This window comes from Capricornis sumatraensis, chromosome X (assembly GCF_032405125.1).
Source record: "Capricornis sumatraensis isolate serow.1 chromosome X, serow.2, whole genome shotgun sequence".
NCBI lineage: Eukaryota > Metazoa > Chordata > Mammalia > Artiodactyla > Bovidae > Capricornis > Capricornis sumatraensis.
Window position 1 is genome coordinate 128,995,482 of NC_091092.1, and position 25,344 is coordinate 129,020,825.

The 25,344-nt window shown below is 36.2% G+C and overlaps 1 protein-coding gene across 1 annotated transcript in view; it reads right to left on the reverse strand.

The window, feature by feature from the left end:
• CDKL5 (cyclin dependent kinase like 5) overlaps positions 1 to 10,710 on the reverse strand; it is a 107,456-nt gene extending 96,746 nt beyond the window's left edge. The window contains exons 1-2 of the mRNA XM_068962994.1: positions 10,647 to 10,710; positions 8,169 to 8,203 (exon numbers count right to left, since the gene is read on the reverse strand). Of these exons, the coding sequence (XP_068819095.1) occupies positions 8,169 to 8,203; positions 10,647 to 10,710 (99 nt within the window). The remainder of the gene's footprint in view (positions 1 to 8,168; positions 8,204 to 10,646) is intronic.
• Between the last annotated feature and the right edge of the window lie 14,634 nt (positions 10,711 to 25,344).

Here is a 25,344-nt window from a genome sequence, read left to right on the forward strand (position 1 = left end):
AGACACAATATTGTTAAGATGTCAATTCTCAACTCAACCTACAGATTTAATGTGATCCCAGTCCAAGCAAGCTATTTTGTGGATATCCACAAACTGATTTAAAAGATAATACAGAAAGGAAAAAGACCTGGCATAGCCAATACAATATTGAAAAAGAACAACAAAATTGAAAGACTGACACCACCTGACTTTAAGACTTACTGTAAAGCTACAGTAAATCAAGACAGTATAATATTGGTGGAGAATAGACATATAGATCAATGAAACAAAACACAGATCCCAAAAACAGACTCAACACAAACACAGCTGATCTTCGATAAATAAGCAGTGACAATCCAATGGAGACAGAAGTCCTTTCAACAAATGGCTGAAATAACCTAATCAAAAATGGGCCAAGGATGTGACTTTTCTCCAAAGACTTACAAATAGCCAAGAGCACATGAAAAGATGTCCAACATCACTAATCATTAGTGTCATGCAAATCAAAACCATAATATGACACCACTATAGACTAGGATTGCTGCAGTAAAAATAATAATAGTAGTAAGGAAACACGTATTGGTGAAGATGTGGAGAAACTGGAACCTTTGTACAGTGCTGGCAGAAATGTAAAGTGGTATAGCCACTGTAGAAAAGTTATGCGATTCCTCAAAAATGTTAAACACAGAATTCTCATATTACCTAGCATTTTCACTTCTTGGTATATAACCCCAAAGAACTGAAAACCAAACAAAACTCAAACAAAACTCAATCACAAAAGTTCACAGCAACACTATTCACAATAATCAAAAGGTGAAAACAACCTAAACGTTCATCTACAGATAAATGGATAAACAAAATGTGGTATGGCCACACAACGGAATATTACTCAGTCATAAAAAAAAGGAATGAAGTAATGATACAGGCTACACGGATGAATCTCAAAAACATTACACTAAGTGAAAGAAGTCAAATTCAAATGGCCACAAATTGTATGTGATTCCCTTTATACGAAATATCCAGAATAGGTAAATCTGTAGAGACAGAAAGCAGATTCGTGTTTGCCAGAGACAGAGAAAGTGAGAAACAGTGAGTACTTAATGGGTATAGAGTTTTTCTAGAGGGTGATAAAGTGTTTTGAAACTTGATAGAGGTAGTGATTGTACGATATTGTGAATATACTGAATGCTACTGAGCTGTGCACTTTAAAATGGTTGGTTTTATATTATGTGAATTTTACTTCCATTTTTAAAAAGGCCACAACACTGTAAATCAACTGTATGTCAATTAAAAAATATAAGGGCCTATGTGGTTTACTTCCTGGCTCAAGCACTTACTAACTTGCATGGTTTTTAGGAAATTAACCTATTTTAGCATCAGTTTCCTCCATTTTAAAGGAAGGTAATTCTTTCTAACTTTTATAGCTGTTATGAGGATCTAAAGAGTAATGAAAATAAAACACCAAGCCCAGCACACCGCCTGGAAGTTAAGAGATACTTGAAACAGAGATTATTACTATTGCTTCTTCTCATTTATGGTCACTTGAATTATACAATATTAGGAAGTTATCTCAATTTTCTTTGCCTGTAAAGAATTTTCCTCTTCATATTTGTGAGAATGGCCGTCTCATGAACTCAAGTTACCTTTCATAGTTTTGGTGAAGACTGTTTTCTTCTTTGTATTCACCTCTGAATGAAAAGAGAGCTATTCAGGCCAGTGATGAAACAGTCAGAGTGAAGAGACTGCATGTGTCTCTGTATGCCCAGTTCCTAGAAAGTCCAATTCTCCATTCTGATACTTGAAAGAGGGAACCAATATAAAACTTCCTACTTAACCAGCCAAAAGATTTACTCAAGCTCAGCTCAAGGGAAAAATAATTTTCAGTGGAAGTTCCACACTTTATTAACTCTATTCCTCAGACTCCAAGAGCACCAAGGACAAAGAGACAAACAGAAATTGAGATTGTTGGCCCACTGAGGCCACTGTTCTGCTTCCACTGTATTCTCCTAGTTAGGGCTTGCTCAGCATGACAGTCAGCAAACTTCTGTTCAGGAAGGGTCACAAAATAAATACACTATTTTAGACTTTGTATGTCATATGGTCTCTGTCGAAACTGCTCTGTCATTTTAGTGCAAAAGCATCCATAGAAAAAACGTAAGTGAGTGAGCATGGCTAGGTTCCATAAAATAAGTGGCAGGCCAGATTTGGCCCACAGGCACTCAATAGATTTTTCCTAAAAAGATATTTGGTTGAATTTTACTTTACAATATCATGCCTTGAACACAGTGCTTTAAGTAGAAGTAGAAAGCTTTTTTTTTTTTTTAATTAAAATACTTTAACATAGGGAACAAACCTTTTTTTTAACCTTTAAATTAAAAAATAGTAAAGCTCAAAAGCACTGTAGCATAGGAACTATAGCTTCTAATATTCAGGGGTGGATTATTTTTATATAAAAATAGATTCCCATGCACTATTTTCAAGTTACTGATTCCAACAACTCATCAAGAGTTATGATGAACTATTTAAAAGTATCCACTATATGGGCATTTGTTGATCAGCTACTTTTCTTATACTGCCAATGTCTATATATTTTGGGCTTGTGTAGAAAAATGACTGACACTCATTTTTTGGTCCCTGAAGCTTTAAAGTCACATTAAAGAACCAGTTAAATCCCTTAAGCATCAACATTTATCAAAGACTAATGAAATTACTCATCTTAAGAAGGTACAGAAAGAATGTTCTCTTACAGAAGGGAATAATTATGTTTTTATGACTGGCAGAAGAGGGAACTTTAAAGTCTACCTTGTGCTCCAGCCAACTCATCCTCTAGATTGGGGGGCTGTGGATGGGAGGAGGGATGAGCATTTAGGAACTGAGTTACTATAAGAAGGATGAATGAGGTAAAGTCTTCTGTGTAGACAATGTCTGCAGAGCCAGTAGTAGGGCTAGTTCCAATATGACCATTCTCTTATTTCATTTACTAAAAGCAAACAAAAAACAAAATCCAGATTAGGATGAAAAGGATAAATGCAGCCAGGAAACCTACAAAAGCCTCAGATTCTGTTTCCATAACGTCAGACTCATCTGGAAATTGACACGAGTCATTATTTGTTTTACTAAAAATAAGACGACAGAAACATGGGTAATTTTTTTTATCAATAGACTAGCAGAATTGAAAATGCAAAATATTATAGTACAAAGAAGTACAATTTTGATGACACTTTTGTCCTGTCCCAGAGACTGTTCTACAATTAACTGGATCAACAACAAAAACCCGGTTAAGAAAGGAAACCACACAGAAGTATCTGTTCTACATGAGTGCCTCTGTAAGAAGAGGCAGATGTTTTCCCCCATCAATGATTCCTGCTATTTTTGTTCCTGACCTGAAGTCCAGTTTAACACTGACATCTCATTAATCTTCATAACCCACAGTAAATTCACATCATTTCAGAGTACAATTATTTTTAAAAATTATGACAAATAATCAATTAATACTGAAATATTTCCAGCTGCTTATAATCCCTATGAAAAATTCCAAGTCTCTCTATAATCTTCTTCAAATGCTAGAAATTTTGCACACAAAAGCAAGAACCCACATGTTACTTTTATTTAAGTAAGGAATAAAATGACAAAGTAATTAACATAATCAATCCCATATATTCTGTTTCTCATGGTTGACTAAAAATTTAAAAAAAGCATTTGCTTTATTTAATGTGGGGAAAAAACCTGAAAAAATTTAATTTTGTTCCAGTAGAGAATAACTATGGTTTTAGATGGCAACTATAAATAATGTTAAATTGATAATGGTTCATTGACTTTTCCTCAAGCATCTTAAAACAGTTTGATTTCTAAAAAATGTAATCAGCTTTTTTATATAAAAACAAAATTAATGTGAAAAAGAAAAATGGAATCACTGATTCAAAAATACATATTGCTTGCTAAAAATCAAGGCTTATAACAAAAGGTAAATTTACGACTATTAAGCAATAACAAATATCCAAAGAATGCCTTTCAGTAGGGGAAATATGGATATTCCTAACTAGAAAATATTTAATCAAATCTATTCTTCCTACTACTCTCAATCTCAATTTCTGAACTCTCACAAGAGAAGAATGATGCAATCCAGATCTTCTCTATCTACTCTCTCCTTAACCTCTTGCTATTTGGCATTAATGTATCATTTGACTTAGAGAAGTCATTAATAAATGGCATTGTTAAATGAAATGGATTTTCTCACCCCTCAATCCTTATCATCATGGATCTTTTTATGAGATTTTTATACTATTATCGAATCCCACTTTAAAAAAATATTTTTTCCTTGCTTGCAAGAGGTCTACTCCTTCTTCTTTCAGTAAGATCATTTAAACATGTCTTTTACTCTGCTCTGCGCTCCCTCTTGGAAGGCTCATATCATTTCAGTTTCATCCCAGGCACAAGGAAGCTATTTCTGGAGTCAGATCAAACCCTGGTTTTGCCACTTGTTAGCTGCATAATCTTAGCTCTATTACCCAGCCTCTCTCTGACTCAGTTTTCTCATTTATAAAGTAGGGATGGAGAGTGGGGGTTGTGGGGATTAAATGTAAAACATCAAACAGATTGCCTACCTACCACATACGGTAGATGCTCAATATGTGGTATTTACTAATACCAGGTTTGGTACTCTGCTGACATTTTATTCTTTATTATGAAAGCCAAACTCACCTTTCCCTTCAAACTTATACACCCTTTCTAAGTTTTCCAGTCAGGTAAAACAATACCAATGCTTTTCCAGTTCACCACCAATCCTTGGGATCACCTTTAATCTCTCTGCAGGGACCCGCTACTCTGCAAAAGCTCTCTTCAGTGTCTTTCCTTTTTGGTTCCCTGGTGGCTCAGATGGTAAAGTGTCTACTTGCAGTGCGGGAGACCTGGGTTTGATCCCTGGGTCAGGAAGATCCCCTGGAGAAGAAAATGGCAACCCACTCCAGTACCCTTGCCTAGAAAATTCCATGGATGAAGGAGCCTGGCATGCTACAGTCCATGGGGTCACAGAGTGGAACATGACTGAGCGACTTCACTTTCACTTTCTCTAATTTAAGTCAAGTTTATCATTTAATACTTACAGTACCCCAATACTGGATTATTCACAGCTTTTATAACTAGTTATTCAAGAGTATATACACCTACTACTTCAAAACAAACAAAAACTTCTCATAAGTCAACTTTAGCCATAGGAAATGAACTACATGAATCAGCACTTCCGTGTCCTAGACTGGATTAGCATCAATCTCCAGCTCTCTCTATCCTCTCTCTTGCCTCAAGTTCTAATCACATCTCCCTATTTCAACTCCATTCCATTCTCCCCACTTTGTTATGAAGATGACCTCCTGGGGCTTCTGTGAAGAAAACTGTGCTCTAAAACATACCTCCCCTCTCTTGGGCACTTTAAAGCAGACACACAAATAAAAAGAAAATAAGCAATGCACATTTGTATGGTAAAGGTCCAGGTCAGAACTTTTTCCAAATGCAGTAAAATCATAAATCCCCATAAACAGCTTAACAGTCATTGCTAAGAGTGTTCATATAAAGATAACAGAAGCTGTCAAAAAGAGAGTACAATTACATTTTTCTTTTTTAATTGGGTAGCATTTATTTCAGTAAATTAAGAACTGATCCTTGGCCTGGAAAAGCCCAATATCATATTATGTTCACAAAAGACAAGATATATCTGTTTATAAACATGACCTCTAAATTTCTTGCACAGAACACAGATTAAAACAGTGATTTCTTTCATACTTGTTGAAATACACCATACACTAGAAATTATTTAACTATACATACAACCATAGCCAAGCTTCTCAAAGAGATCCAATTTATGCACAAGCAATCACACATACCTGTGTAAGTAATCACAGCCAACCTGATTTATACATTTTTATAAGCATTTTATTAAAAACTTTGAAAGTATGGAAAATATATGCGTGTGATCACTTTATACATAATAGGCACCAAACAGAGGTTTATATCCTTTTTTTTTTTTAAACTATACTGTGAGATTTCATAGATATCCATTTGTTTGATCCGAAAGGGTAAATCTTATCGGAAGCATCAAATCTTTTATTTTTGGATAGCTGGGGAAAGATTTGAAGGACTGATTCTAGCTGAAACAAGGGTATACTATAACAAGTCTAATGATTAAACAACTGTAAATTCTAGAAAAAATTCTATATGACTCTGAGATAGACACTAATTTATGCTTCAAATTTTCTATCCAGTGGTATATTTTTTGGTGCATGAAAGGAAGAAACAATACTCAGAAAGCTGGTCTGCGAGCCCCTCATTTAGTGAAGGGCAGTAAAAAGAAGTTTTTTTTTTTTTTTTTTTAAGATGCAATCTCATTTGCAGCAATCTCACATGTGTGTTTTTTAAAAAAAAATATGCACTTCCTCTAACTCTTCAGACAGACCAAGACATACAAGAGCAAGAAAACTATGGGTTATTCATCCTTAGAACTCAAAATGCCCTGCACATGGACAAAGGAATCAGAGTTCACATTTAGAGGTGGCTTCCTGAGAGCAGTGACACTAGTTCTCATCCAGTCTCACTCTGAGTCCATCTTGCCAGGACTAATAGTGTGCATATGAGAACCAGGTACAGTTAACAACCATGTCTTAACAAATGAGTAAACTAGATGAAAGTATAGGGAGAAAGGTCACAGGAAGAAGTGTAACAACTGAGAGAAAATACTGTTGGAAGATGTGCCATTATGTATCAGAAATCCCTGGGTTTTAAAATTCAAGGATTACTTCAGACTAAGAACTGAAGCATCCCTTGGCTATGCTGTATCAACAGAGCCACAGTATACAAAAAGGAGTATTATGTTCAAGAAAGACTCAAATTTAATTTGGACACTAATAACCTTGAGTAGTATCTATCCAAGAATATTTTTAAGGCTTCCTAAATTTAACTCAAGGCACCTCCCTAAAAGCATAGCACTTCACTAGACAGCTTTCTATTTGTTTAATTTCAAACTGCAGTGATATTTCTTAATTAGAAATTTAAGGGGCTAAATTTGACTATATTTATTATTTTAAATTCTTAATCATCCTGAATCAAGAGCTAATAGTATTCAAATAATTTTTTTAAGATTTACTGGCAGAGGTCTTAAGATAACTATTATCAACATAACATAATTCAAATACCAAATTTCAAGAATAGAAAATTCTTTGAATTAAAGAGATATGTGATGTAAAATCCAAAATACATCAGTTGTCATGAAGCCTTAAATTCAAAATGTTAAGTAATATTTTGTACAGTAGGGAAGAAAAAGCAAACATAAAAATTACATCATCTTTATGTGTGTTGTCACAGATTTGAGTTTAAATGGCTCAGACTAAACTGCTAAGCTCATCTCAAACATGAATCATATCACTATAAAATACCAAAAAAATTTAAACCTTGGTCTTAACAAATTATGCACAAAATAGTATGAGGCCAGATATTAACATTCAGACTAGCTAAGAAAAACATTTAACCTAATATTTGAAATTGTTACAGCTTCAACACTTGCCAGGTTAAAGGTAATCTCTGAGTAAAACATGCTCAATACAGCAACACCTGTGGAATCTTGAAATAACCTCCCTGAATAACTGGTGATTATTAACCACAGTCAAATAATCTATACAATAAGATTCATTTCAAAGCTGTTCAAGGGTGACCAACAACAGCTAAGAGTCATAATCATACACTATTACTTCAAGCCCTATTTCATAACCAAACACCTATCCACTACCCTTCAAAATCTGGATTCTGACCCAATAAACAATCTTAAATTATTGGTTCTACAAGAAAAATATTGACTGCATGAAACTCCTCCTTGCTCTTAAGTTCTTGACATAAATTAAATCTGCCACTACTTTGATTTCTTCTCTACCACCTTTTCTCTCTTCCCATTAGGCAGCTTTCCATCTACATATAGGTCAGTTGAAAAAAATAGCGCATGAGTATAAAGAACTAATGACTATCCAATCATGATAAAGCTTACCCAAAGCAGTCTCTTTTTTCAGGTTCTCATATTAATTCTTCTTTAAGCATCACCATCATCATTGACAGACATTTTTAATTATATGCCCACATGCACAGAATACTACATTAGTTTCAAAAATGTTAAACATATACAGATATTTTCTTTTTAAGAACCATGTACTTGCCTTATGCCTGCATTTAAGTACAACTCCATAGGCTCCTATAATAAAGAGAAGTGAACAATTAGGGACACGTATACAAAGCACAGCTCTTGGAAAAATCAAAGTTCTATTATATTTACAGTGGCTATCAAAATATGGAATAACAGTGATTCCTAAAATGATAATATTCTGCAGCGATAATGGAATGAGCCATATACAAAGAAAGCATGAACATTTATCATATATTTTTTATAAACCAGGAGTATAAGCAACTCATTTCCCCAACAAGCATGTACTTTTTAATGTTTTTCTTTTTAAGGAAAATTTTACTTGAGACGTTGAAAAATTTCTAGAGATGCACTTTGGACCTAATAACTTTAAGAGTAAATTAAAATTACCTCAAAAGATTCTAGGGAATTCAACACTTAAGAGCTAATGGTTTCACAAGGGTAGGCTCAAGCATGGAGCCTATCAAATATGTTCTCTCTCGTAGGAGACAATTAAATTCTCTTCTAGGATACTAGAATGTCTTCTCTGACTCGCAAAATAGTACAGGTCTCATCTCAGCATTCCAATTAATAACTAGCAGGAGTTGCTACATTTTTGCCATAAATACTAAGTTCAATGGCACCAGCATAAGTAGTCCAAGGATCTCTGATCATCTGTAGCTAAGCACTCCCACTTTATTTGATATATTTCAAATGAGACACATCACTACCTTTTGGGTTACTTATCCTATTAATCAGCCAATAAACTATTTCCTTAAACCCAGAACACAGGGTTGACAGCAAGGAAATTGAGGCAAAAGTTATAATGTGAAAAAATCTAATCAGGAGAATCAAAATGTAATATACAATAACTGAAGTTGGTAGAAATGATTGATGTTTACAGACAGGCAAAGCCTGTGTTTGCGTCTGAGAAGAGGACTTCAGGGAAATGAAATTGGAAAATGTGTCTGCAACAGAAACTGGGGAACCAGAATAAGTATCCTTCAATTGGTCGAGATGGATGAATCTTATTATCACAGTTAGGATGAAACCAGCCATTATAGCCATCCAATTCAACTCCACAATCACTAGGCAATCATCCAATCCTCATTTAACTGCCCATGTTAGTTTTTCCATGGGGTGAAAATGTACTGTTTAGGCTGCAGGGATGTAGAGTTTGCTTCACAGCTTTTAATTTCCTTAATGCATATGTATTTCATAGCCAAGAAGCATCTGAGGTAGTTTACAAAAAAAAAAAATAGCAATGATGGTTCTGACTACAACTTGAAACTAACATATTTTGATTTATATGCCAGTCTGGTAGTTGTAGACCCTGAGGGTGGGAAAGATTTAGGGCAGGAGGAGAAGAGGATGACAGAGGATGAAATGGTTGGATGGTATCATCAACTAAATGGACATGAGTCTGAGCAAACTCTGGGAGATGGTGAAGGACAGGGAAGCCTGGCATGCTGCAGTCCAGAGGGTTGCAAAGAGTCAGACATGACTGAGCAACTGAAAAACAACAGTAACAACTGGTAGTTGTAGTTAATCTAAGCTAATCCCTGAGAAGAGGATCACCTATAGGCATACTAAGAAAAAGGTCATGATACAGAAAAACTTAGGCCCAGAATCTGAAACATTCCAACTTTGTTACATCCAAGGAGCTGACCTTCTCCAGTGAGTATTTTTACAGCATAAGTCTATATAACACTTTTGAAAAACAGTAATAAATCAGGTATTATAAAATTAATAGTAAATAAGACATTGAGAATGAATTTTATCTACATAATGAATACCAATGAAAAAGACGAAAAGGAGCTAGGTGAAGAAAAAAGGATCCTTTTTTTTGTCTTCAAACTTCACATCTTGAAGCAAATACGTAATGATTACACAATATTTTAATTGTTTCTAGTTATTTGAAAAGGATTTAACAACTTAATATTAAAATCCAGAACTATGCTGTTGACATAGGTAAATTATAAAACTTCTTTTGAAATTCAAAATACACTTGAAAATTCTGAAATACCAATACTTTTGTAACAATGCTTTAAAGATATAAAGAAATCATAATTATAATAACTTATACTATTAAAAGAATCATTTATCAAAATCTCCACAAGAAGTTATTGTTAAGAGCAAAAATTACAAAAAAAGGAATTAGGAAGATTTATGAAAAAACAAATTACCATATTTCATCAGATTGATGATGTCATTGATTATAAGTATTATTTTATGTACTACTAGGAAAGAAAAAGTTCTGCCAATCCTGATTTCAGAGATGTTAAAATATGACCAAATCGTGAGGCTCAGAATTTATAAAATGTGGTTTGTCATTCTCATAGACAAATAGAAGTTATTTACTCATTTATTTCTCATGCATTAAGTAAAATTTAACATATAAATTTTGAGTTAGTCAAAATAACTCTAGCTGACATAATAGAATTTGAATTAATAACTTTTTTGGTGGTAGATATAATTGCACATTGCTCAAAACCTCAAAGAATGTTAAACTTACCTTCACCTACAACCCCAAGGATCTCAAATTTATTCATCACATTACCAATGTTAGGAATCTTCATGAAGACAAACTCCTCTTTAGATGCAAGCCACAGAACATGGCATCAAAGAAGAACTTCTAAGAAAGTTGTACAGTAAGTAGAACAAAAAATGTCCGAAGGAAGAAATATTCACAGGTTGGCAGGAACTTTCACATATTTGTCCTAATGTGAATTATTAAATGATTTCCTGAAAAAACAAACACAATTAAAAGTCATAAATTTTATTTCTCAGTACTCTAATAACCTATCCAATCTTTTCGTACAGTTCTTTTAAAACCACGTTGTTTCATATGCTACTATTACTACTACTAATAATAATAGGAGGGAAGTACCCAAAATGAAACACAATCAAAAAAATGTACTTAACTATATTTGAAATGAATACTATAACTGCACTGAGCGAGCCCAGGCAGGGAAAAGAATTAACCCCAGGCAACTTTTGAAAGGGGTTCCCAGGTGGCTTAGTGGTAAAGAATACACTGCCAAAGCAGGAGATGTGAGTTGGATTCCTGGGTTGGGAAGATCACCTGGAAGAGGAAATGGCAATCCACTCCAGTATTCTTGCCAGGAGAATTCCATGGACAGAGGATCCTGGTGGACTACAGTCCATGGGGTCGCAGAGTCAGACATTACTGAGCAAGTGAGCACACACATGCACAACTTTTGAAAACAGTATTTTAACTACATACTTTCCTTGAGTTAAAGAAATATAAACAAACAAAAAAAGAAATATAAACAAATATTACACTCAGTTATTTTTTACAGAGATGTGAAACTTCTTTATGTATATTCTAGAATTAAGCAAATAAGTAAACATACTGTGGATAATGTGGGTTTCGTCTCATTCTCATAAAAGGAAGTTACAAATATGAAAATTGGGAAAGCTTGGAATTAAGAGTTAATCATGTAAGGTCAGTTATTAATATAGAGAGATAAAGAAATAGATATAAATGTGTATGTAAATTACATACACACATACATTCTTCTAAAAGGGTAAAACATGAATCTAACCATAGGCAGCAACAGACAAGCCCAAACTGAGGAATATTCTACTCAATAACTGGCCTGTATTCTTTAAAAATGTCTATGTCATGAAACATAAGAAACAACTAAGCAACTGTTCCAGAAAAGAAGATTAAGAGTCATGATAACTAAATATAATGCATGATCTTGGACTGGATGCTAGACAAGAAAAAATTATTTTTTGCTATAAAGGGTAAATGATAAAACTTAAAAGTCTACAGATTAGATAGTGAAGTGAAAGTCGCTCAGTCGTGTCCGACTCTTTGCAACCCCATGGACTGTAATCCATGGAATTCTCCAGGCCAGAATACTGCAGTGGGTAGCCTTTCCCTTCTCCAGGGGATCTTCCCAACCCAGGGAGCGAAGCCAGGTCTCCCATATTGCAGGCGAATTCTTTACCAGCTGAACCACAAGGGAAGCCCACAGATTAGATAATACTGTATCAATTATAATTTTTTTTTGACAATAGTAAGGTGGTTACATAAAACAATCCTCTTATTTTAAGAAATGACAAGATGAGTGGTGATCCAAAGGTACAAATTTTCTGGTTATAAAATGAGCAAGTCCTAGGGATGCAATGTACAACATGGTGACTATAGTTAATAATACTCTACTGTATATTTGAAAGTGGCTAAGAGTAAATCTTGGGCTTCCCTGGTGGCTCAGAGGGTAAAGCATCTGCCTGTGATATGGAAGACCCAGGTTCGATCCCTGGGTTGGGAAGATCCCCTGGAGAAGGAAATGGCAACCCACTCCAGTATTTTTGTCTGGAGAATCCCATGGACAGAGGAGCCTGGTGGCCTACAGTCCAGGGGATCGCAAAGAGTCGGACACGACTGAGCGACTACACTAAATCTTAAGTGTTCTTCACAAGAAAGAATACATAACTATGTGTGGTGATGGATGATAAGCAGACTTACGTGATCCTTTTGTAATATATACAAATATGAAATCATTATGCTATACACTTGGAACCAATGTTATATGTCAATTAAATTTTGATAAAATAAAGTACAGCCTAAATCTCTAGAACAATCTAATAAAAAGCTTAACAGAAAAAAATAAAAGGAGAATATCAAAGTTCTTAGAGATAATTTGCAAGTTACACCAATTCAGAAAAAAATACATATGTAGATACAGAGGAAGAGAAACAGAAAGAATGATAAAGTAAGTATTATAAAATGTTTACATTTGGGAGATCTGGGTCAAGACTCCATGAAACAGGAAATTCTTTACATGATCTTTACAACTTAAAATCTGAAATTATTTTGAAATATTTTTTTGCTTAAAAAAAAATTCTATACTATCTTTAAGAAGAACAGTTGTATCAACATAAAGTACTGGTTTAAAAGGAAGAAATAAATCTAAACCAGTAAAGAAATTTTCTTTGCTGCTTATGAAATCTGAAACTTAATAAATCTGAGTATCCTATGTGATATAAAGTACTGACACAAAAAGTGGCCGTTTTATATACTAATGGTAGGAATGTAAATCTAAAGAGAAATATGTCCATAATTAAATGTCTTTTAAATGTTCATATCTTGATACAAGTATCTGAAAAAACCTATAATATCATTCTTAAGTGTGGAATATTTAGATATAGCCCCTTTAAAAATTAAGAACATGACAAGAAATTCTGTTATTAATACTTATTAACATTACTATTAAACATTATCCTGGTGGGTTCCAGACAGCTCAGTAAGTAAAAAAAATAAATAAATAAAGGAATAAACTATACAGGACTGGAAAGAGAAAACCAGAATTTACAGATATTATTGTTTATATGAAACATGTATAATATCATATATGAAACGAATCACCAGTCCAGGTTCGATGCATGATACTGGATGCTTGGGGCTGGTGCACTGAGATGACCCAGAGGGATGGTACGGGGAGGGAGGAGGGTTCAGGATGGGGAACATGTGTATACCTGTGGCGGATTCATGTTGATGTATGGCAAAACCAATACAATATTGTAAAGTAATTAACCTCCAATTAAAATAAATAAATTTATATTTTAAAAAATTTAAAAAAGAAATAGCAAAACAAACAAAAAAAAGAAAATGCAAAGGAATCTAAAAATTATTAGAATTATAAGTGTTAGCAAGCTAAATATAAACTCAGTATACAAATAACAACTGTATTTGTAAACATCAAAAAGAAACAGAAAATGTAAGTTTTAAAAATCATCTTTAGATGAGATGGATGAAACTGGAGCCGATTATACAGAGTGAAGTAAGCCAGAAAGAAAAACACCAATACAGTATACTAACACATATATATGGAATTTAGAAAGATGGCAATGACGACCCTGTATGCAAGACAGGAAAAAAGACACCGCTGTGTATAACGGACTTTTGGACTCAGAGAGAGAGGGAGAGGGCGGGATGATTTGGGAGAATGGCATTCTATAATGTATACTATCATGTAAGAATTGAATCGCCAGTCTATGTCTGACGCAGGATACAGCATGCTTGGGGCTGGTGCATCGGGATCACCCACAGAGATGTTATGGGGAGGGAGGTGGGAGGGGGTTTCATGTTTGGGAACACATGTAAGAATTAAAGATTTTAAAATTTAATAAAAAAAAAAGGAAAAAAAAAATATTGAAACAGGTGATAGGGTTAGACCAATAGATGGTGCATACACATTGGACTTAGTAGGACAAAGACATTAAAGCAACTATATAAATGTTGATTAAAATAGATTAATATATGGACAAATGCATTAAAGATGTTAAAAAAAAAATCATCTTTACAACAAAAAAGACACTTAGGACTTAACAAAAAAGATACTTAAGACCTCTATTCAAATATATATATGTATACATATACATGTGTATATACATATATACATGTGTATACACACATATATATATACATGTGTATACATATATATACACATATACATAAGCATATATATATCACATATATGTGTGTACTTATGTGTATATATATGTAAAGTTTATTGAAAGTCATTAAAGATTACCTAGATCAATGAAGTTTTTCCAATTTTAAGGCTAAAGGATATCAATTATCTCTATATTAATCTATACAGGCAATGCAATTTCAATCAGAATCCCAAGAGTTTTCTGAGGAATTACAGTAAGCTGATTCTAAAATATATATGGAAGAACAGAATTCCAAGTACAGCCAATACTCTTCCAAATAAGAAAAATAAGAAGGCTCAGCCTTGAGGGGAGGGTCTGGCAAGATACTCTCTACCAAATATACTGAGAATTAGAACTGAGCTATAAAAATTAAGACAGGGTGGTCTAGGCAGAGAGAGACAAAATAGCCAGCGGAACTGACATGAGAGCTTGGAAGTAGGCCATACTTTAATATCCCTATAGTCCACACTCACCTCTATGTTACTTCTCTGCTCAAAATCCTCCAGTGGCCTCCCATATCATTAAGAGTGAAAGTCAAAGTCCACATAAGCCATCAGGTCTTAATCTCCTCTCCTCTGATGTCATCTCTGACTCTTCTTTCCCTTGATTGTTCCACTCCAGTCACACTGACCTCCTTCCAGCTCAATATATATCAAAGTCACAGTGGTCCCTAATGCTAAATATTTGCCACTCTAACACTTTAGATCAGATTTTTTATTGTCTGACTTTTCATTCAATATTTACCAAAATCGTTTTTGAAAAAAGGCAAGAGAAAGCAAACACAACACTTATTTTAGAAAACAACTTTAATTCAATGGAACCACACATTTTTAAAGGATGACTGTGACATTTAGAGAAAATGATGTCACAATTTCAAATATTTTCAAGAAATAAACATTTGTTCTATTCATTCATTTATTAAACAAAAAAATTACTGACTGTCTAACATGACTCAGAGAAAGAGTAAATAAGACAAGAGACAGTTGTGAACAAGATAGGCAAAATCCTTGCCCTCATGGTGCTTCACATTTTACTAAGGGGGGAAAAATGCAAGATTATTATCAGATAATGATACATGTTATGAAGGGAGAAACAAGGAGTGATTACTCAAAGAGGCCCCTCTACAAAGGTGACATTTGAAGTGGAATATCACTAACAGGAAGGAGCCAACATATGAAGATCTAAGTCAGTCACTTTCCAGGTAAAAGATGTGCAGAGTGTTTCTGAGAATGAATCATTCTTTTCTATGGCTGATTTGGAAGAACACCCAGGAAACAATAAATATTCCACTCTCTGTCAAGAATGGTACAGCTCATTTTAAAGGAAACTAGGGAAAAAAATTAAGTCATTCCTATTAAGAAGACTCAGCACCCACAAAAGTTATATATGTAAGTATATATAAAGAACATTTGGTCCCACCTATTCTCTATGCAAATCAAGTAATGTAAACCCTGGGAATCAGAATTTAAATGTGAGTAAATATGTAACACAGGTGTCAAGAACAGTCTTTTAACTCCCAATATTCAAATTGATCCACATGTTCAAGCTGGATTTAGAAAAGGCAGAGGAACCAGAGATCAAACTGCCAATATCTGCTGGATCATAGAAAAAGCAAGAGAGTCCCAGAAAAACATCTACTTCTGCATTATTGACTACGCCAAAGCCTTTGACTGTATGGATCACAACAAACTGTGGAAAATTCTTAAAGAGATGGGAATACCAGACCACCTGAAATGCTTCCTAGAAATCTGTATGCAGGTCAAGAAGAAACAGTTAGAACTGGACATGGAACAACAGACTGGTTCCAAATTGGGAAAGGAGTACATCAAGACTGTATATTGTCACCTTGCTTATTTAACTTCTATACAGAGTATATCATGCAAAATGCTGGGGTGGATGAAGGACAAGCTGGAATCAAGATCGCTCGGAGAAATATCAATAACCTCAGATATGCAGATGACACCACCCTTATGGCAGAAAGAAAAGAAGAACTAACAAGCCTCTTTATGAAAGTGAAAGAGGAGTGAAAAAGTTGGCTTAAAACTCAACATTCCGAAAACTAAGATCATGGCATCCAGTCCCATCACTTCATGACAAATAAATAGAAGGGGAAACAATGGAAACAGTGAGAAACTTTATTTCCCTGGGCTCCAAAACCACTGCAGATGGTTGACTGCAGCCACGAAATTAAAAGACACTTGCTCCTTGGAAGAAAAGGTATGACCAACCTAGACAGCATATTAAAAAGCAGAGACATTACTTTACCAACAAAGGTCCATCTAGTCAAGGCTATAGTTTTTCCAGTGGTCATGTATGGATGTGAGAGTTGGACTATAAAGAAAGCTGAGCGCCAAAGAATTGATGCTTTTGAACTGTGGTGTTAGAGAAAAGACTCTTGAGAGTCCCTTGGACTGCAAGGAATTCCAATTACATTCTAAAGGAAATCAGTCCTGAATATTCACTGGAAGGCCTGATGCTGAAGCTGAAACTCCAGTGCTTTGGCCACCTGATGCGAAGAACTGACTCAATGGAAAAGACTCTGATGCTGGAAAAGACTGAAGGCGGGAGGAGAAGGGGACCACAGAGGATGAGATGGCTGAGTGGCATCACCGACTCGATGGACATGAGTTTGAGTAAGCTCCGGGAGTCGGTGATGGACAGGGAAGCCTGGCATGCTGCAGTCCATGGGGTCACAAAGAGTCAGACACAACTGAGCGACTGAACTGAACTGAATTCAAATTGAGGAAAAAACTTAAAGCCAAATTGGATTTAACTACAATTTTATATGAATAATACTGATTAATTTTTCAAGGCCTTAAAAACTCAGACTCTTCAGCTTCAAGTAACTAAATACCGTGGATGAAATGTCCTTTTGAGAACAAATACAAATGCTGGAGGGAATATTTCTAAAGAACAGCCTAAAAATCCCCAAGACTGAAGGTTATGAAGAATTACCTGGCTGATATCAAGGCAAAGGAATAGAACTCAGTGAGGTAATCCAAATCATCCAAAACAATTTTGGGTCACAGACACTTGAAGGAAGATTCAGAAAAATAGGGAGAAAAACAGGCTTGCTCTTGAAACTCATAAATCCAGGGGCAAGAAGGTCAAAGGTAAAAGTGTTTCAAAAGAAGAAAGTATGATAAGCATCACTCACTTGAAGCTGAAACCCCAAGAGCTATACTCTTAGGATAAAGGAAACCAGAAAGAAATCAGTCCCAGAACAGACCTGAATGATAGCTTTATGTCACCTGAGTGACCTAAATAAACCTCTAAGTGTCCCTTGGATTGAGGTGGTCCCACATTCAGATGGTTAGTGCCAACAGTTATCTGCTTGAAAGGGGTAGCAGTAGGTGGTAGGGTGCAGGGTGTGGGGACAGTTGGCAGGAGGGTAACAAGAATGCAGCCATCATAATATTGCTACAGATAATTTCTCATTTAGCTCATGCAATACATAATCAAAGATAACAAGATACACATAACATTAACAAGAACAGAAATGACCAAAACAGAAAATGCCCCAGAAAATTTATAATATCAGGATTATCAGACCTAGATTGTGAGACAACTGTAGAGTTGAATGAATAAAAACCCAAGGGTTGAACATTTTGACAGAACTGGGAGGTCCACAAGGTAGAACAAACTGGGGAAAGAAATTAGAATTCCAGAACTGGAAAACAGAATACCACCAAGGGAACTCAACACAGACAGCATAAAAAGTATACATAATACTTTCATTTTTAAAACTTAAACAAATGAAAAGAACTGTAGAATATCTTTCTTCCCCCAAGCACACACAGCACATTTATAAAAACTGATAATGTGCTAGGCTGAAATGCAATTCAAAGCAAATTACAAGGATTTAGTCCGAGGATGTTCTCTCTCCACAATGCATGTACTCAACAAATTAGTCACAGAAGAAATAATTAAGAAATATTCATATGTTTGCTCAGACAGTAAAGAATCCACCTGCAATGCAGAGACCCAGATTCAATCCCTCAGTCTGGAAAATCCCCTGGAGAAGGTAATGGCTACCCACTCCAGTATTCTTGCCTGGAGAAGAACATGGATAGAGGAGCCTGGCGGGCTACAGAGGGTAAAGTTTCAAAGAGTCAGACACGACGGAGTGACTAACACTTTCACTTTTCATCCATATGTTTAGAAATCAATAAATAACATTCTTAAAATAATTCATGTCAGTCAAAGAAGAAATCATAAACATTTTAAAATAAAAATACAAATTCATTAGAAATTAAAACAATGCTTAGGGAGGTAATCAAACCCTTATAAATGCATATATCACAAAATATAAAAAATAAACTAAGAATCAATCTCAAGAGGTTGTTTTTTTTAAAGAACAGTAAAATAAATCCAAAGAAAATATAAAGAAAGAAATAAGAGCAGAAGTTCATGAAATAGAAAACACACAAAAATAGAGAGATCAAAAAGAGCTGGATCTCAACTTTGTAACTAATCAAGGACAAAGGAGAACTCAGCCCCAGTCAACACACTAAACTTTAGCTTTCTATCAGTATTACGTTAAGCAGAGAACCCAGCCGTACCATCCCAGTCTTCTGATTTACAGAACTGTGAGGTAATATATGGGTGCTGTTTTAAGCAACTAAGCTTGTAGTTTTGTTGCTGTTGGAAAGTCACTCAGTCTGCCCAACTCTTTGCAACCCTGTGGACTGCAGCACACCAGGCTCCCCTGTCCTTCACTATCTCTTAGTTTCCTCAAATTCACATCCATTGAGTTGGTGATGCTGTCTAACCATCTCATCCTCTGCCACCCCCTTCTCCTTTTGCCCTCAATCTTTCCCAGCATCAGGGTCTTTTCCAGTGAGTGGGCTCTTCACATCAGGTGGCCAAAGGATTGGAACTTCAGCTTTAGCATCAGTCCTTCCAGTGAATATTCATGGTTGACTTCTTTAGGACAGACTGGTTTGACTCCTTTCAGTCCAAAGGCCTCTCAAGAGTTTTCTCTAGCACTAAAGTTCAAAAGCATCAACTCTTCGGCACTCAGCCTTTCTTATGGGCCAGCTCTTACATCTGTACATGACTACCGAAAAACCATAGCTTTAACTATACGGACCTCTGTCATCAAAGTGATCTGTCTGCTTTTTAATACACTAAGTTTGTCATAGCTTTCCTTCCAAGGAGCAAGTGTCTTCTCATTTCACGGCAGCAGTCACTGTCCCCAGTGATTTTGGAGCCCAAATAAATAAAATCTGTCATTTCTTCTACTTTTCCCCTTCTATTTACCATGAAGTGATGGGACTGGATGCCATGATCTTAGATTTTTGAATGTTGAGTTTTAAGCCAGCTTTTTCACTCTTCTCTTTCACCTGTATCAAGAAGCTCTTTAGTTCTTCCTTGCTTTCTGCCATTAGAGTGGCATCATCTCCATATCCTAGGTTGTTGATATTTCTCAGAGCAATCTTGATTTCATTTATACACAGTTTTATAACAGGTAAAGCTGAATTACAAACTATATCGGCTAGATATGCATATATAAGTGGTAAATCTATTTAAAAAATAAGTAATAAAGAAGTGTCTCTTTTAAAAATGAGGATATTAATTAGCTCCAGGGAGGAGTTGAGATTGATAACATAAGAGGGCTTTCTGGGACACTGGTAATATTCTATTTCTTGACTTGAGTGATAGCTAAATATACATTAGAGTATAAATTTGTTTTACCTACTTCTGTGTTGTATTTCACAATAAAATAAGGTTTTAACAAGTCAAAAATAATTCTGATAATGACATCATACATAAATAGTTTCATGGTATTTATATGGAGGCAAAAGATAATTTTTATCAAAGATAGAGCATTTCAATATTACATCAATCACAAAAAAAGTTTACTTGAACTATCTCTCTCCAGATTCCATATAATCCCATGTGTCTAGTGTTGGGTATCAACAGCAAAACCAAAAACTCCCAGTGACAGATCATCTGAATGATGACCACACTCCAAAATCACGCCAGATGAGGAGCTGGTAAGGAAACTGGACAAGATATGCCTCAATGAGAGATGACTGGCATCCCAATGTGTGAAAACTCCTTGAAAAAGAGGGAATCAAGCAGGTGATTTGGGTTATTTCGGGGGAATAACTAAGATCAGTGGTAGTAAAGTGGTAAAAAGCAGACATATCAGTGCAGTAGTGATTTGGACAATGATGAACCATTAATGGTTATTCATTCTATAAATATCTGTCAGACACCTACACTGGGCCAGCCCACCAGAGATGCTTCAGGAGCCAAACAGCCCCTGCTCCCATAGAGACAATGAGGAGACAGACCCCTGCTCCCATAGAGACAATGAGGAGACAGACAATAAACAAACAAACATGATCATTCCAGATAGTGACAATTATTATGAAGGAAAGAAAACAGTCATATGGTAGAGAGTTTTGGAGATTGAAAGGGGCAGGGGGGTGAGCAGGTAGATAAGGTAGTCTGCGAAAGGCCTGTATGGGGAGGTGAAATTTCACTGAAATCTGCTTAATGTCAAGAAGCAAGTCATAGGAACAGGGATGTGAGAAGAGCATTCAAGGCAATACAGAGTCTTGAAGTGAAGTCACTCAGTCGTGTCTGACTCTGCTTCCGCATGGACGTAGCCTGCCAGGCTCCTCTGTCCATGGGATTTCCCAGGCGAGAATACTGGAGTGGGTTGCCATTTCCTTCTCCGGGGGATCTTCCCAACCCAGGAATCGAACCTGGGTCTCCAGCATTGTAGGCAGATGCTTTACTGTCTGAGCCACCAGGGAAGTCACAGAGTCTTAGAGAGCTTGATAAATTCAAGAAACAGAGAAGATCTGTAATCCAAAGCACAGAAGACTAGCAGGGGACCTGCGGGGGGCAGGAAGAGGCCACTGAAAGTAGTTTAGCCTCGCCATGCCAGAAAAGTCATGTACAAGAGTTATGCACTAAATTAGATGTCCTCTAAGGTCCCTTCCAATAAAAACATTGTAAAATCTGTCAAAAATTGTTTGAGATTTTGATTACTATTAACTTTGTAAATAACAGAATGATTTTTTAAATGTATTTGTCTTTAGCTCAGTTGGTAAAGAACCTGCCTTCAATGCAAGAGACCCGAGTTTAATTCCTGTGTTGGGAAGATCCCCTGGAGAAGGAACTGGCAACCCACTCCAGTATTCTTGCCTGGGAAATCTCATGGACAGAGAAGCCTGGCGGGCTACAGTCCATGGGGTCGCAAAGTCAGACACAACTAAGTGACTAAACCCCCATCTTGAACTAAGAAATACACCTAAAATTAAGCAATCTTGTCTCTGCATTGGCAAGTATGTACCTACAAGAACTGAGAGAAATGTAAGGCTTATAATGTACTTCACATATTACTAGTATTGAATTTAAGGGCTGCCTGACCCTTAAATGTTTCCTTTGTTGCTGAAATTATAATCTTCATCTCAATGGGTCTTTTCTTCTGAAAGAAAGAAAGTACAAAATCAGATGAATCATGAGGTTTGTTTTCATTTCTGGCATTGTCTTTATACATACAAATGAGAGAATCATTTTGTCACTGAAACTGGACAGGAATGATGTGGTACACAACAAAACTTCTGCTATAATAAGAGAGTTCAAATGGTTTGAAATTTGAAACTCATGATCTATGTATGGCAAGAAATCGTTTCCATGGAAAGCACACCCTTATGATAAAACACCCTACTCTCTTACAGAGAATTCTCCATATTGACTATAGGTGAAGAGATAATGCACTCCTACTTAGTTTTCTTCCTAAATAGGACCATCTGACACAATAAATAGGACCTTCATTTTGCTTTATTCCTCCAATAGTGAAGAGTAATCAATCCATTCTCTGTAATTCAGTTCTCATAATTAAATCAAACTGATATTTGACTATCATGAGTAATATACACACAGTTTAATAGAATAAAAATTTCTAATTGTGAAACATGTATCTTGCCTCCCCTTTACCCTTAGGGTCTTTCCACAAGTTAGGGAATCCAATACCAAGTCAATGTATCTCTTACCCAGTTACCTGATATTTCTCCTAGTACTGCCAAGCCTGTTAAAACTCCCAGCCCTTCCTGAGAATCTGAGGACCTCAAGGTTCAGATTTAAAAAAAAAGAACTAAACTGGAGTTCACACTAACATTGTACTGTTTAAGAAACACTATTGGTTTAAAAGGTTTTGAAAGCCCTTGCATGAAAATGTATCAATTTTATCATGGTTTTTAACGGTAACTTGCTCTGATCTCTAAATTTAAACAACTGAATTTAGAACAAACTTACAGAAGTTGAGAACCATTTTACTGTGTTGATGTGGATCAGAAAATGTGGTCTGTTACTGTCCTCTACTACTACAATCATGCAAAATGCCAGGCTGGATGAATCACAAACTGGAATCAAGACTGCCAGGACAGATATCAACAACTTCAGATATGCAGATGATACCACTCTAATGGCAGAAAGCAAAGAGGAACTAAGGAGACTCTTGATGAGGGTAAAAGAGGAGAGTGAAAAAGCTGGCTTAAAACTCAACATTCAAAAAACGCAGATCATGGAATCTGGTCCCATCACTTCATGACAAACAGAAGAGGAAAAAGTGGTAACAGTGACAGATTTTATTTTCTTGGGCTCCAAAAGCACTGTGGATGGTGACTGCAGCCATGAAATTAAGACACTTGTTCCTTGGAAGGAAAGCTATGACAAACCTAGACAGTGTATTAAAAAGCAGAGACATCACTTGGTTGACAAAGCACCATATAAGCCAAAGCTATGGTTTTACTGTAGTCATGTACGGATGTGAAAGTTGGACCATAAAAATGTCTGAACACTGAAGAACTGCTGCTTTGGAATTGCAGTGCTGGAGAAGCGTCTTGTGGAGAAGGCAATAGCAACCCACTCCAGTACTCTTGCCTGGAAAATCCCATGGATGGAGGAGCCTGGTAGGCTGCAGTCCATGGGGTCGCGAAGAGTTGGACATGACTGAGCAACTTCACTTTCACTTTTCACTTTCAAGCATTGGAGAAGGAAATGGCAACCCATTCCAGTGTTCTTGCCTGGAGAATCCCAGGGACGGGGGAGCCTGGTGGGCTGCTGTCTATGGGGTCACACAGAGTCGGACACGACTGAAGCAACTTAGCAGCAGCAGCAGCCTCTTGAGAGTCCCTTGGACTGTAAGATCAAACCAGTCAATCCTAAAGGAAATCAACTCTGAATATTCATTGGAAGGACTGATGCTGAAGCTGAAGCTCCAATCCTTTGGCCACTTGATTGGAAGAGCAGACTCACTGGAAAAGATCCCGATGCTGGCAAAGACTGAGGGCAAAAGGAGAAGGGGGCAGCAGAGAACAATTTAGTTAGATAGCATCACTGACTCAATGGACATAAATTTGAGCAAACTGTGAGAGATAATGAAAGACAGGGGAGCCTGGTGTGCTGCAGTCCATGGGGTTGCAGAGTCAGACATGACTGAGCGACTGGAAAACAACCCCCCAAAAAATTAAAAACAAACAAACCAAAAACCCCTCACTAACCAAACCAACAAAACACACTCTTTCCCAGATGGAAAAAAAAAGAGAAGGAACTGAAAGCCAAAACCACTGAAGAATACCTACGGATTTCAAATGAATTCAAGACTATTGGCCTACGTACATTTCATATCTCAAATGCTTTAACACTTTGGAGATCAAACTGTGAACCTCAGTGGTCTTGGGAAAGCCACAGGGAAAAAAAGAGAACAAAGACTGACCTAGAGCAAATATAGTCATATTTTTTCAGAAAGGGTAAATCAATATAGTCTTCAAACTCCAAAGCTGAGAACTTAAAAGTAAGCAATCATTCAATATGTCTTGAGAGTTAACTATATGCCAGGCACAATGACAGACACTGAGACCATACTGGTAAAGAAAATAAAACCCCTTATTTCTACCTAATTAGGGAGGGTTGGCTTTTCCAGAGAAAAGTTTCAGTGAGCTGAGATCTCCAGGACAATCCGACATAAACTTACAGAGGAGGGATGATTTATGCAAAAATCCCAACTGAGGAGGGAACATGGCAGACAGAAAAGACTCAAAGATAGGAAGGGTTGAGTGGTTAATAACCCAGTACAAGGTGAGGCTGGAAAAAGAGCAAGTTGTTTAAGTAGTTATATCTTTATCGTGAGACGGAGTCACTGGAGGGTTTTGAACAAGAATGGGAGGTGGGTTTGGGGGTAGAACGACAATCAGATGATTTTCATTTTGAAAAGATCACACAAGCTACAGAGTAGAGAAAGGCTCTGTGCCTCAAAAGGGAGCTATCAATTTGGGGGTGTAACAACCAGGGAGCCATTGCAACCACCCAGGTGAAAGGCTAAGGGTGGGATGGACTATAAATAGGTACCCATGAAGAGAGACAGAGTCAGGATATATTCGGATAGGAAGCCAATACAGCTGGGAATGGATTAGAGAGGGGAAGTGAGGGAAAAAGAAATCAAAGGTAACTTCTTGGTTTGGCACTTGGGCTCTGAGTAGATGAAGGTTGTTGCTTCTTGATGTGAGGAAAACTAGAAGAGGAGCAGGTTAAGGGAAGGGAAGAAATTCAAGATTCCATTTTAGGCATGTTAAATTTGAGTTTACATATCCATAAAATGAAAAAGGCAAAAATCAAAGGGAAAAGAGAAATTTAAAAATGAGGAAAAGAATCTGCAACTTACATCACAAAAAGGTAAAACCATAACACATAAAAGGAACCTACTGCTCAATAAGAGGAGC